This window comes from Microtus oregoni, unplaced genomic scaffold (genome assembly GCF_018167655.1).
Source record: "Microtus oregoni isolate MIOR12 unplaced genomic scaffold, Mior012 000046F_ref0000063, whole genome shotgun sequence".
In the NCBI taxonomy this organism is placed as follows: Eukaryota; Metazoa; Chordata; class Mammalia; order Rodentia; family Cricetidae; genus Microtus; species Microtus oregoni.
In genome coordinates, this window is record NW_024543220.1 from 18,951,122 (window position 1) to 18,965,831 (window position 14,710).

Consider the following 14,710-nt stretch of genomic DNA (forward strand, 5'->3'; position numbering starts at 1 on the left):
GTGACAGCGGATCATAAAAACGACTTTTGCAAGATCCATGGAGAGTGGAGAGAGCGAACCCGAGGCTTGGACCGCAGCTCGCTTGTGAGTCCTCCTCCTGTCGGGAGGGGGCGCCGGGTAGGGCCGCCGCGGGGAAACGGTTTGCCCGAACCTTCCCGCCGGACAGTTGACTACCAGCCGCAAGCCCCGGGCATCTTGCATCCCGCTTATTGGTGTTGCCGAAGAGGGTGGGAGCGGTCAAGGAACCAATGGAGGGTCGGAAAGATGGCGCTCCGCCCCGGGAGCGTCACCGGAGCGCGCGTGCGCAAGACCGCACACGGCTCCGGATTGGCGGTGCAGCGGGGCGGTGCTGACAGTTGCGTGTATGGGGGTGGGGAGGCGAGTGGGTGAAGGGAGGGAGTGTAAATAGAGCGAGGGAGGCTTCCCGGCTGCCCGGCCGCTTCCGAGCGACTCCTGAAGAGCCCCGGACGGAGATGGAAGAAGACGAGCAGGAGGAGCGGCGCAGGAAAGTGGAGGCCGGGAGAGCCAAGGTAGCGTCCTTCTCTCTGCTTTGCTGCGGGGAGAAATCCTAAGGAGGTTCTGGCGCTCAGACCGCCGCCTGGCCAAATCCGGCGGTGGCGGAGCAGTGGGAGCCGCCGAGTGCTCGCCCTTCCCGCCGCTTCTGCGGAATTCACTTCCTAGCCGCCGCCATCTTGAATCCACCGCCCTCGGTCTCGCCCCGCCCTGTTGCAGCCGCAGCCAATCAGCGTCGGAGACGCGCGATGCCTCGTAGGCGGGTCGAGCGCCGTGGGCGGGTTCTGGTCACCTAGCATTCCTCGTTGTTGTGCTTCCGGTGCCCAGGGTCGAACTGTCCAAAGCTTTTTAAAGAAATTGCCTTCAGACTTGGTTTTCCCGGGAACCGAGAGCTTCTGCTCCCGAGTGGTGCCCTGGCTGTGTTTGGTTGTTCGCTCTCTGGCCGGGCCTTGCAGCTACGATGCTTCTGATGATGTTCTTTTCACCTCCCTCTGTTCCCGATTTCGATTTTGTTTGATTCTCCACCCCGGGAACGTTTGAGACTTTTAAGATAATTGTGTGGAAAGTGATGGGGACCTAGAGGAAGAGAAGGTGCAAACATTTTGGAAGAGGCTCCCTGGCCACCAACCATGGCTGTGGCACCACAGTACGGTCCCCCACTCTGTCATCCTAGGACTGGGTATAACCACCTTGAAACGGTTGTGTTGATTTTGTGGTTGGCCTCGTTACCCAGTAGGAGCAGTCTTTCAATTGAATCAAACACCTTCTCCTCCCCTCCCCTCGCCCCACCACGTGGACGCGCTAACATACAATATGTACACAGTGGAAATAACAGCACAGTAGTGTCAGATAACAGGTGATGGTCAGAAGACATGGTGGTCTTTTTCCCTCTGGTAGGCAGTGGGCACGAAGAGGGATGCAAAGGCCACCTCCCCCTTTTATAAGTCAGATACTGAGAAATGAGAGAGTACAGAGTTTAGCCCTTCAACTCGGGGCACTAGTGTCTGCACTTGGGTGGTTTGTGAACACCAGTAGATGTAACTAAGGGAGATGAAGGCCGACGAGACGAACCAAGAGGCCACCGTTGAATGACCATAGCCAGAGACCAGGTCTGTGCTGCAGAGGAGAGCTTTCTACCAGATGGTTGCGTCTGATGGAGGAAGGTAATAGACGAGAACAGAGTTGGTGCTGCAGGCTGTGCCTGTTCTTCCCATTTCTGCTCACACAGATAAATGGCCTTATTTATTTTCTCTGCCAATGAAATTGTGTTTCGGTTCTCATTGACAGTGGCACTTTTGCCTGCGTGGCCGTGACTGTGACTTGTGGGACTAGGCGGTCCCCTGTGAAAGGCTCGTGTGCTCCAGCTCTTGCTTTTTGAATGGGGTGTGAGCAGGAGATGGTGCGGGAATGCAGCTGACAGCCTCACATTGGAGGGACGGAGAGAAGCCTGGCTGTGCCTCTGACTGGCAGGCAGCATTCCGCGATGGTCCCTAGTGCTTTGCTGAGCCGTGTCATGAAAAATAGAACATCTGATTCCATAGAGGAAGATGCTGGGGTGACCTGGCTTGATTAAGTTTTTGCTATTTCTGTACCTTGTCTCAGAATCTATGGCAAGGAAGTTTTGGCTGGGCGATACATTACTTCGATTAGGGAAGAATGGGGGCAAGAAGGGAAGGATCTAGCTTTATATAATACTTTTAAGGCTTACATGTGCCTTAACTAAGCTCTCAGTGTGTTAAATAGATACATTTTTAATTTTCCGAAACCGCCAAGTATTAGAATAGCTATTCTTCTAACCAGCCATGTTTTCTTTTGTCTGCATCTACGCATGATTAATAGTCATTAGTAGACTCGGCATAATTTTTGAGCTTAATGCCAAGGTCATAGATGTCAATGAAGGCAGTGTTTGGTGGAAAAGTGGTCTCTTGGCCTCCTGTGGCTGAGTGGCCTGAGCTAGCTCAAACCTCATGCTCCCCACAAGCGTGTTGACTCTGTGGTTTTGTTACTTTTTTCTCGTTTACCTCTGTTTCTACTACTTCTCTAAATTTTTTCGCAGCTTGCTAGCTTCCGACAGAGAAAAGCAAAAGGTGACGGTCCGAATTCGAAGAAAAAGACGGCGAAGAGGAAGGGTTCGGCTGTCAATGCGCCTGTCCAGGAGGAGGGTTCGGTAGCCACTCAAAACAGCGAGCTCCCCCAGGAAGGAGCTGGTTTTGAAAGCAAGTCATGCAGCAGCACCCTGGAGGGGACCCGAGGGGCGTTTGCAGCTCAGGTGGGTTTGCTCATCATTATCTTAACGTGTTGCCTATCTTCTAGTTATTGTTGTAGTAATTTACTAAAAGTGGCCTTCTGGTTTTTGCCTTTCAAAAATGGGGAAAGAGACACTTTAGTTCATAATAGGGGAGCAAACAGGTTTTGCGTAAATAAATGACTTGTCTTTAAAGTTTATTTATTATTGTGTGTGTCTGGGCACTCATGCCGCAGTGTGCACGAGGAAGACTTTGTAGAGTAGGGGCCTCTCCTTCCAACTTCATGTGAGTTTTGAGAATTGAACGTAAGTTGCTTGGCTTGTGTGGCAATGGCTTTACCCGGCCATGACTTTAACAGCCAGTGCCTCGTCTCTAATATGATTTTGAAGAGTTTTGGACAGCCGTTCAAAGACAGATGTCAGTTTGGCGCTGGGGACCTTTATGGGTGACAGCAGTTTGCGTGTGTGTGGTGTGGTTCTGTGAGTTCCCTGCGTGGGACATTCCTTTGCCTACTTTTAGATGCAACACGTGCCCCCTCTCTGCTTTACTACCTTCCTGAAGGTAGGGTTAGGGGAAAGGGAGGACATGTAGCAGAAATGGTGTGTGGCAGAAGAAGCTGCCCTCTGGCCGCTTAGGTCTGTGAGTTGTAGGGAGCCCACGCCATGACTCCTCCCCTCCCAGGCATCCAGACTGCTCCTCAGTGGACTCTCCTCGAAACTCCTGTGCAGATGGTAAGCCAGTGTGCCGCTCAGACTGGTAAACTCCAATTTCTCTTAACCAGAAAAGAATTTAAAGGACAAATTACACAGGCAGCAACAATACGTTTTGATTGTGGCCAGCATATCAGATGTAGGATCTACCTACAGATTTGCAATTTTGTTTTAATTTGAAAGCTCTAAGACCTTACTTTCACGCACCCTTGTCCTTTGGCAAGCTGGAGCTCTCCAGGGGTTTCTACTTATGCCGGGTTACTTTCTCTGCACGGTGTGCTCTGTGGGCCTGCGTTGGCTATTAGCTGCCATTCACTGTAATTTTTCCCTAGCCTCTCTCAGTGGTAGAGAAACGAGAAGCAGTGTTGACTGGCCCCTGCTTACTATCTGCGGTACTGTTTTGTATGTCTCCCACTCAGGCTCTTTGAGGAGAAGCTTATAATGTACAGCTAACATTTTCTGGTTTTTAAAATGTTTAAATCAGGCCTGGAGAAATGGCTCAGTGGTTTGGAGTACTTGATGTTCTTGTGGAGGACCCAGGATCCTAGCTCCTACCCCAGCCTGGATCTCTCTTCTTTACTAGACTTTACTCATTCAGATTGTTAAATTTCTAGTTGCTTTCTAGTTAGCTTGTTTCTTCTTCTTTTAATTCCTTTCTAAGGTAATTATTTTCCTTATCCTCAGTACCATTTAAAAAAAATTTCACTTGGGAGGCAGAGGCAGGCGAATCTCTGTGAGTTTGAGGCCAGCCTGGTCTACACAGGAAGTTCCAGGACAGACTCCAAAGCTGCAGAGAAATCTTGTCTTCAAAAACCAAAAACCAAAAATAAAATAAAATAATTAATTAATTAAAAAATTGTTTTTGATGGGGTGGTGATGGTGGCATACACCTTTAATCCCAGCACTCTGGAGGCAGAGGCAAGCGAATCTCTGTGAGAAACCCTGCCTCAAAACAAAACAAAACATCTTTTGGTGAGTTCTGAGGGTTAAGGGCTGCAAGTATGTGCCATGGCTCAGAGTATGAAGGCCAGAGGAGGACCTTTCACGGGTCAATTCTGTCTTTCCACCTTCATGGGACGATGTTGCTCTCGTTTCTGCTGCTGTACTACGTCCGTGAGCTCCCAGCAGCTTGTCTGCCTCCTGTCTTGCACAGCTCTGTTGGGACTACAGTTGCTGCTGCATCTAGCTTTTTCACAGGTTCCAGGGATACACACTCTTGCCCACTGCACCGTGGTGCTGGCCCTCCTAGGTCCTCTTTTATTTTGATAGAGTCAGGGTTTTGCTGTTATCCAAGGCTAGCTTTTGAGAGTTTGCAACTCTCCTGCCTCAGCTCCAGTGCTAAAATTACAGGTGTGCCACTATCCTTCACTCTTTAATCTGAAGATTGAGTCCTGCTTTATATCCTATCCTGGTCCAAACCACGTAGCCCAGGGTGGCCTTGAACTCCAGATCCTGTCTTTCAGTTGACATGTTTCAGTTTGCCTGTACTGTAGTGTGTGTTAACAGTTTTTCCTTTTTAGCTCTGTAATATTTCATTGTACTGAAGTCAGCATTCCACATCCACAGAGCCAGCCAAATGCAGACTGAAATATTTGGGGGAAATTGCATTTGTGTTGGGTGTACAAACATTTTTTTCTGTTTACCTAGCATCAATACTGTTAGGTGTCACAAGTAACCTAGAGAGACACCTGGGGATGATTTGTCTTTTGTAGGATATACTATACTATTTGCCCATTCCTGAAGATACCAAAGACACCTGTGTGCTATTTTGCTGATGTGTTCATTCATCCCATACTGTGTCATGCGTAATGCTGCTGTGACTATTTACATACCTCCCCCTCCCTCCACCCAGGACATGGTTTTTCAGTTCTCTAGTCTATTAATCCTTTTTTAGACACTCTTTTCTCATGTGAATTCATTCTCTAGGCTACATTCTTTGCTTTGCTTCTGTAGGAACGACAAGACTGTGAACTGGATGAGACTGGTCTGCAGGCACAGCAGCAGCAGCAGCCACAGCTGCAGCTACAGCCACCCCAGGTGATCTGCTTGGCCCGCCTGTGGCTCTCAACCTTCACAGGGTCATAGCCTGCGTTCTGCCATTCTTACCAGGTCACAGTGGGTCCTGGTTGCCGGGGATCATTGCAGGTGGGAGAGACTCATTCTAAGTAGACAGGTGGGGGCTGTGGCATGTTCTCTCCTCTTTGGCTATTTCCACACTGTCCCTGTGAGTTCATTCCCCAAGCAAATGGAGGGTCACATGTGGACACCTGGGGCTGGGAGTCTGGCACGCCTGTATGACGTGTGAGATAAATGTCCGGTACGCGCTGTCAGTCATAGTGTTTTAGCATGGAGACACACGCCAGCATGGAGGTGGGATGGTATCCTTCTTGTGTTACACGTCACTTTTCTTCTTTGTCTTTCTCTTCTTTTTTTCCAATTTCTGCTGGGCGTTGCCCTTACCAGCCCGGTTTCTGACCTGGATCTCATCAGGCCTGGTTCTTCTCTGCCTGCAGACAGCCCACAGCCTTGAGCTCGAAGCTCTGCGCCTGAGCCTGAACAACATGCATACGGCTCAGCTAGAGCTGACACAAGCCAACCTGCAGAAGGAGAAGGAGACAGCGTTGACGGAGCTACGGGAGATGCTCAATGGCCGGCGGGCACAGGAGCTGGCGCTGCTGCAGAGCAGGCAGCAGTGTGAGCTGGAGCTGATGCGAGAGCAGCATGCCCGTGAGAAGGAAGCGGTGATGCAAGAAACAGGTACCGAGCAGATGGAGGGCGTGACCCCGTGTCCCCACTGTCTTCATTTTTTTTTTTTTTTGTTCATAATTTCTGATCCCTCCCAACATACACACACACACACACACACACACACGCACGCACGCACGCACGCGCGCGCGCACACATACACACACACACACTTGAAGCAGCGGGCTAATTTTCCAAGTAAGTCTTACTTAAGTTCATGCTTCTGTTTTTTCTCTCGGGAGGGAGGTGAGCCGTCCAGGTTCCTCTGTGTTGGCCAGTCCTTTATAGTATTCAGACCCAAGGTCCCCTTCAAGCACAAGGAAACCTGACTGGGTCTATGTTGCTAGCTGGGTACTGCTTGGGTTTGGCCTGGCTGTTCATCTTAGGTATGGTAATGCTATAGGTCCTCATGATGGTCAAATGCATTCTTAGTCTGCTGCCTGCTGCCCATTGGCCAGCCCACAGTGGACTTTTCCCTTTAGTTAGATAGTTGATTGGATTATCAATACAAGATCTTTTTAGCCTTTTATGCTTTTCATTCTAGTTGCCGAGACCCCTCTTCTCTGTGGCCCCTGGTTAAGCCTGCCGTTCCTAGGAAAGGAAAGGAAAGGAAAGGAAAGGAAAGGAAAGGAAAGGAAAGGACTTAGTGGCATTCTCAGGTGATAGCACCTTGCTCTTGAAGGATGGATCCCAGCCCTTCAGTCACCTTTAGACTTGTCTGCTGCCACCTTGTCCTGCCCCATGCTTCCTGCCGCTGCTCAGTTTCTTCAGTCCTATCCTTCCCTGCCCTTTACAGCAGGCTCTCCCTGGAAGGCTCATCAGCTCCGGAGACACTGCTAGAGCCTGTCTGCTTGAGTTGGCAGCTGTGGGACCATAGGACAGTTTCTCATGTCTTAATATCCAGTCCTTTGCCTTGACCCTGACACAGTGGGCACATGAACTAAAACACCTGCCTTTCTCTTGTCCGGAGGTTCACATGGCTTTGGGGGTGTCGGTGATGGGACCCCTGCCGCTGATCTTCAGCTGTACTCTTAGGGGAGCCTGAGTGCCTGGGAATTTCAATATTCTTTATTTTCATATGAATACATTTTTTACTTAAATTAACCATCGTCTGGACATCTTGTCCAGTGTGCAGTGGCAACTCTCACAAGTGGATAGTGGATACTAGAGCTCCATGTCTCCTGAGTGATGAGATCATGAAGAAGGTTGAGGCTCTGTGGTCTGAGCAACTTGTTCTGTTTGTCTTGCAGCTGAACTGAAGGAGAAATTGCGTTCAGAAATGGAGAAGAACGTCCAGATGATAGAGGTGCGTAGTGGACTGGAAATACAGTCTGTGTGTGCACTGTCTTACTTTCTTCTCATTCCACTGATCTGCCCCGCCTTGATGCAGACAGCATCAGTCCGAGGGAATTGGAATGTGCTGGTAGAAAGTCAGTTCCATTATCTGTGCCTTAGCAGACTTGTTTTGCTGTTTGTGCTGATTCCTGAAATGTGAGGCTTCTCAGCTGCCCTTTTACATAGTGTTCTGGACCCTTCCCGTTTTTTTTTTTTTTTTTTTTTTTAAATATTTATTTATTTATTTATTATGTATACAATATTCTGTCTGTGTGTATGCCTGCAGGCCAGAAGGGGGCACCAGACCCCATACAGATGGTTGTGAGCCACCATGTGGTTGCTGGGAATTGAACTCAGGACCTTTGGAAGAGCAGGCAGTGCTCTTAACCTCTGAGCCATCTCTCCAGCCCCCAGACCCTTCCCGTTTTTATGGACTTAGTCTGGTGGGGAGAGGTGAATGTAGCCAGTGGTGTGAATGTGGTGGATGCACCGAGGTGCTGGCCAGGTTGCCATTGACCCCGTGTACGAAGATGGTTTCGAGAGCCTTTGAGTCTGTGAGATACCTAACATGCAGAGGTTGGTTGTGTTGTACCACAATCTACGGTTTCTTTTAAATTAGACTCTGAAGCAAGACTGGGAATCTGAAAGAGAGTTGTGTTTGGAAAATCTCCGCAAAGAATTGTCCGCAAAACACCAGTCGGAAATGGAGGGCTTGCAAAACCAGTTTCAGAAAGAATTAGCAGAACAGAGGGTTGAGTTGGAGAAGATTTTTCAAGCCAAGCATGAGGCTGAAGGTGAGCCCCTGATTAAAGTGAGCATGTCTGGAGGGGCTGAGGGTCTGCCATGAGGCCAGAGTGAACACCATTGCAGGTGGACTTGCCTTTCCCACCTTTGCTTTCCAGCGCACGCTGCTGAGGACATCCGCGGTCATGAGTGCCCAGGAGGTGCTGTGGTTGTTAGCTAACTGCCCAGCCTCTGTTTCATAGATCCCTCTTACATATTGAATTACTAAATTATTACTGAAGCAGTAGTATGCGGCTGCTCACTCTTGCTACTCCAGATGTTATGTAGCATGGTGATTCTTGTGAGTTGAGATGGTATTTCTTGTCTGTGCCTGTGTACTTCTCCCTTCCCTCCACGGGAGGAACGAGCTGGCTCCTGCGGTGGTGTCCAGGTGGAGCCTGCTCAGCTTTGCCTCTCTGTTTTTGCCGTTGGTATATACCCCTGTCCAGACATCCCCGGGTGCCCAGGATGGAATGTGGTGGGCACAGTGCTCTGCATGGGAATTGTGGCTCTGATATGAAATGCCGTTCAGAAGTGCTGCTGGAGAAGCGAGCACCATTTCGTCATAAGCTAGGTTTCCTCTGTGCTGCTTTCTAGTTTCCCTGAAGAACCTGGAGACCCAGCACCAGGCAGCAGTCAAGAAATTACAGGAAGACCTGCAGTCGGAGCACTGCCAGTATTTACAAGATTTAGAGGTCAAGTTCAGAGAAAAGGAGAAAGAAAAAGAGTTGGAGGTAGGCAAAAACGTAACGTCTTTTTGTTTGTTTGATTGATGTGGGGATGGGGTATGCGTGTTTGGGCATTTGTGGGTGCGGGCGTGGGTGTGTGTGGCTATGCACGTGCACACGGAGGTTGATGTCAGGCGTCCCCTCTTTTGCACTCCGTCTTCTGAGACAGGATTTCTCACTGACTCTTGAGCTCACTGATTGGCTGGACTGCCCGGCTGGCAAACTTAGACTCCTCCTGTCTCTGTTACTCTAGCGCTGGTTTAGTGGTGTTACAGTACTGGTGTTACACCCAGCCTATTGTTGTTGTTGTTCAGCTGAGACAGTGAGAAAGATGAGTTTTTGTACATGAGTACTCTCGGCCACAAGTGAGAACAGAGTTGGTCCAGAATGGCAGAGGGCCAGAGGAGCTGCAGTGAAAGCAGTCAAGTCTCTCAGGTGGTCTCTGCGAGCAGATGGTGGTGTTCCAGGTTCACTGAGACTTATACCGACGGTAGCACACAGTTCAACATCTCGTCCCAGCGTCCCAGCCCTCAGCATCCCTTACTTCTGCTCCTTCAGCCTTTGTGGGTGCACAGTACCCTGGTTTACTTGGACCTCTGCCTCATCTTTCTTCTCTTGTGCTTCCGCCTACGCATTTGCTTCCTGCTCCTGTTCACTCTCTTGCTGCAGGAGTTTCGAGGAAGATGGCGCTGAGGCTGACAGTCCACCCAGCTTTTTACATGGATGCTGTGGATCTGGACCCGGGCTTGAATAGCTGATCTTTTGTATACTAAGCCAGTTTTCTACCCCAATTCTTTGGTTTATTAGAGAAGTTCTAGAAAGGTTTGGAGTTGGTCCACTTCATATTTTGATATCTACTGAACCTAAGTCCTGAATCTGTTGAGACATAAAGTGCATAAGGCATAGAATCTGCCAGGCCCATGAAATAATGTTCAATCTTGAATTCAGAAATATATTATTCTTTTTTTTTTTTGGTTTTTTGAGACAGGGTTTCTCTGTGGTTTTGGAGCCTGTCCTGGAACTAGCTCTGTAGACCAGGCTGGTCTCGAACTCAGAGATCTGCCTGCCTCTGCCTCCCAAGTGCTGGGATTAAAGGCGTGCACCACCACCGCCCGGCTGAAATATATTATTCTTTACACAGGTTCCTGATGTAAAAATTCTGAATACTAGAAACATAAAGCTACATTCTCTGACTATACGTCAATAAGCAAAAAGTTTCTAAAAGCAGGGTAACCAAAACCATTTCTTGTGCTTATGTATTCAAGCCTTTTTCCTAGTGAAATACTACAAGTCAGACAGGAATTTGGGAAGAGCCTTCTCAGAGGTCTCTGCTGCAAGGAGAAGCTTCTTTGAATGGGGAGGGGGGCCGAGAGATACACTTAGGTATGCATATACATGTAAGTATTTAGAATACAGTTAGGAATTATGTTGGCCTTGTCAAGTGATGGTAGTAGGTTTTCCTCCCAAATCCATGCCCGCACTAGCCGCAGGTAGTTGGCTAGGTTTCTAGTCGCAGGCAGGATTTCCCTCGTGTTGACATTTGGTTGGAGAACTGTTGGTTACCACTGAACTGTGGGTGCCGCTGTTGCACCTCAGGAGCACCTTGCAGGCCTGGTCGTTCCTGAGGTTCAGAGGTGTCACATTTGCGTCAGGTTGCTGGTTGCTTCCCACTTGGGGAGCTTGTGTGGCACCTCCAGGGACTATGAAAGCCAGGTCCCAGGAAGGAAGCTTTCTGGTCAGATCCCGTTGTAATGTTCTGAGTCATGGATCTGGAGTCCATGGTGTCAACAGCAGTCTCAATCCTTAGTTGTCTTCTTCTCTCATGGTGAATTGGCAGATCCTTCTGCTGGTGCGGCTGCTAGCAGTGGAGGCCTTTGTGTGGAAACATAGAGGTGCATAGCAGCCTGAACCAGGGCTTCACTTTGGCCTTGGTCCTGGTGACATCTTTTTTTGTTTCTGACACCTGAAGATTAATTCCACAATAAGGAATTACTTGTGCTGTGTAGGTGTGTGAATTCTTTGCGATCAAAAGGTTGGAGGGAACCTACTTCATTAATGTGAAATGGGGGAGCCTCCTTATTTGTGTATGGTAGGTATTGTGGTTCATGCTGTTTTCTTAGACTCCCCTAGGTAAACATGGAGTGGAACCCATTGGAATGCTTGCCTTGGAGTTCCACGAGTAGTTTCAAAGTGACCCTGTTGGCTCTAAGTGGGGACCTATGACTTGAAGTGAGCACACATCGGGTATGTGATATAAAAACACACAACCCTAGTCCAGGTCAGTAGTCAGGAGGCATGTTGTTCCCAGGGCATGGCCCAGGTTAAGGCTGCTTTGTGAACGAAGTTACTTTAATTTTTATTTTTGAAACAGTGTTGCTTTGTTGGCCAGGCTGGCCCTGAAGTGCTGGGCTCAAGCAGTCTTTCTGCCTCAGATTCTTTAGTAGCTGGGACAGCAGTGTGTGCACCGCTGCTGCTCTTTAACCTTGGCCTTGTTTGGTTGAAGTTAACACTGCGCTGCCATTTGAGTTGTAGGCTCAGGATCTGAGCTCTCATTCTCTGTGTATCTCATGCTTTCACTCCAAGTTTGCAGTAGTTTCAGAGACAGGAACAGTAACACAGAGCCTTCCACGTGCTGCCTGTCCGTCTCCTTTGCGTCTCATGGGACGTTTTTCTTCTTCAGTTAGAGACTCTTCAGGCATCCTATGAAGACCTGAAGGCTCAGTCCCAAGAAGAAATCAGACACCTGTGGTCCCAGCTCGAGTCTATGAAAACCAACAGAGAGGAACTGAATGGTGAGGAATTTTGTGGGGTGTCCTTAAAAGCTAAGCTGTGAAGATTTTCATTTATTCTTTTATTTATCTATTCATTCATTCATTTGGAAGTGGAATATTAGAACCTAAGGCCGTGTACATTCTTAGCAAGGGCTGCATCACTCACTGATCAAATCCCAGCCCTGAAATTGATTTCTGATTGAACCATATTGAGAGAGGGGGGGGGGGGGGAGGGAGAGAAGGAGAGAAGGGGCGAGAAGGAGGAGAAATGCAAACTTGTGAACTTGCTTGTACATCTTATTTTGGGTTTTTTTTTTAATATTTATTTATTTATGTATGTATGTATACAATATTCTGTCTGTGTGTATGTTTGCAGGCCAGAAGAGGGCACCAGACCCCACTATAGATGGTTGTGAGCCACCATGTGGTTGCTGGGAATTGAACTCAGGACCTTTGGAAGAGCAGGCAATGCTCTTAACCTCTGAGCCATCTCTCCAGCCCCCTTATTTTGGTTTTTTGAGACAGGGTTTCTCTGTAACTTTGGAGTTTGTCCTTGTAGACCAGGCTGGTCTCGAACTCATGGAGATCCACCTGTCTCTGCCTCCCATGTGCTGGGATTAAAGGTGTGGCTTGTGCATCTTGAAAATGATATATGTTTTGTATACAAATAAAAAATTTTGACATCAGAATGTATTTGCTGCTCTTGCAGACAACATACACTTGGTACCCAGCACCTTTATTTATGGCAGGTTCACAACCATGTATAACTCTAGTTCTGGGGAATCTGATGCCCTCTTCTGGCCTTTATGGGCACTGTTTGCCCATACATATGGGCAGACAAACACTAATAGACTTAAAGTAAAGATAAATCCTTAAAAAAGGAAAGGAAATTTGTACATTAGAGAGGTTTCAGTTTTTCTTTTCGTCCCTCAGTGTATCAGCTGAGTGGTGATCACATGACTGTGCCTCCAACGGTACAGGTTCTTCGGGTGTACAGTGTCCTTCATGTGTTAGCTGTACCTGGCAGTGCTATTGGGTGATGCAACAGCAGGGTCCTTCTGTTAGTAGAGACTAGACAAGAGGTAGGTTGACTAGGACTAGTGTGGTCCTCCGTGGAACTTCATCTTCAGGAAACTTTGATATAAAACCTTTGGGGATGTAACTTGTCAATCTCCATTGTTTGTTAGTGGTTGCCTTAGTTTGTAGCAGACTTTCTTTCAGGCCACCAACCAGCTCCCAAATCATGACAAGGAGAATTATTATTTATGAATGCTCAGCCTTGTCTTATTCTTGTTTCTTGCTAGCTCTTTTAACTTAACCTGTTTCTCTTCATCTCTGTTTAGCCTCCAGGCTTTTTACCTCTCTTTTTGTAATTCCTACTCCATTTCTGCTGGCTGGCAGCTGCCTGATTGGCCTTTAGGGATCTATCTCTCTTTCTCCCGTTTTCTTCTCCCAAGCCTAGAATTCTCCTACTTATTTTCTCTGCCCTCCAGCCCCACCTATCCTGCTACTGCCCAGCTATTGGACAGTCAACTCTTTATTAGACCAATCAGATACCTTAGGCAATCAAGGTGAAACAACAACACATCTTTACATAGTTAAACATATGCAGCATAAACAAAAGCAACACACCTTTATATAGTTAAGCAAATGCAGCATAAACAAATGTAACACACCTTTACATAGTTAAAGTAATATTCCATAATATTCCACAATACCAGTTGGTAGCATTCGCTGGGTTGCAAGCTTACATGTGTTTTGTGTTGCTGTGCAGAAAATGATCACTTTGATAGCCTCAAATATAAGCTCAAAGAAAGTTTGGGGTGCTGTGTCTGTGTTCTCTGCTCAGGAACTCTCTCAGCTCAAGTCCAGGGGTCAGCAGCTGTGCCTTGCTCCAAACCTGTTTCTAGAGTCACTGAGATGATGACAGGATACAGTTCTCTGTTGCCAGGACCATGTTTCTTGCCACAACCAGTTGTCCTGCTTCCCAGGTGCTCAGCTTTCTAAGGGGTTGCTGAGATGCTGAGTGACCCCAAGGCAGGAGGCTTTTACCTACTCACAGTCAGGAGGGGTAGGCCCTTCTCAGAGTCTGCTCAGGGACCTGGCTTTCCCTCGTGATTATTTGCTTCCTTCTGCCGAAGGGTCATGGGAGCCACCGCTGGCCCGAGACGCTCACCTGGAGGAGCTGGAGCACCTGCGGGCAGACTTCGCTCAGCAGCAGCAGCAGGAGAGAGCCCAGCACGAGTCGGAGCTGGAGCACCTGCGTGTCTATTTTGAGAAGAAGTTGAGGGATGCTGAGAAGACATACCAAGAAGACCTGACCTTGTTCCAGCAACGGCTACAGGAGACCAGGGAGGATTCTCTGGAGTGTGGGGAGATCAGGTAATGGAGACATTGTTCCCATTGAGTAGCCTTCTGAGATGTGGGGTGTCTTGGGCTATGTTTGCTCTTCTTCCGTTTGTGATCTCATACTAATGGAGTACAGTAAAGCTGGGCTTTTTGCTGTTTTTATTTTATTTTGTTTTTGTTTTTATTGCCTTGACTGGTGTGGAACTCAGAGTCCACCTGCCTCTGTTTCCCAATATTGAAATTAAAGGTGTGTACCACCACGTCAAGCCCAGGAGAGCCAGCGTGTGTCCCTGTGATCCAGTCCCACGCCCCTGTGTTATATAGTACTGGCTAAACAGCATATAGGCCTGCATCATCTGGGCCTTAACGCCAATTCTTACCTCTGTGTGGTTGGGCCCAGGAACAGAGTGGGCAAGAAAGGGGTGCACTAAAGCTCTTATTTTTTTAACCTTTTTAATGTTTTTTTATTTTATGTGTATGAATGTTTTGTCTGCATATATGTATGTGTACCATGTGCTCATGGAAGTCAG

The 14,710-nt window shown here is 48.1% G+C and overlaps 1 protein-coding gene across 8 annotated transcripts in view; it reads left to right on the forward strand.

Annotated features, from left to right (window-relative positions):
* Positions 1–284: 284 nt before the first annotated feature.
* Pcnt (pericentrin) overlaps positions 285–14,710 on the forward strand; it is an 85,809-nt gene continuing 71,383 nt past the window's right edge. For 5 of the 8 annotated variants that reach the window (XM_041634593.1, XM_041634600.1, XM_041634599.1 and 2 more), the window contains exons 1-9: positions 285–530; positions 2,570–2,782; positions 5,423–5,506; positions 5,983–6,226; positions 7,465–7,520; positions 8,169–8,343; positions 8,930–9,066; positions 11,741–11,852; positions 13,973–14,213. In XM_041634593.1, coding sequence (XP_041490527.1) covers positions 474–530; positions 2,570–2,782; positions 5,423–5,506; positions 5,983–6,226; positions 7,465–7,520; positions 8,169–8,343; positions 8,930–9,066; positions 11,741–11,852; positions 13,973–14,213 — 1,319 coding nt within the window. In that variant the 5' untranslated portion in view covers positions 285–473. The remainder of the gene's footprint in view (positions 531–2,569; positions 2,783–5,422; positions 5,507–5,982; positions 6,227–7,464; positions 7,521–8,168; positions 8,344–8,929; positions 9,067–11,740; positions 11,853–13,972; positions 14,214–14,710) is intronic. The other 3 variants (XM_041634598.1, XM_041634597.1, XM_041634601.1) reach the window with 1 other exon arrangement.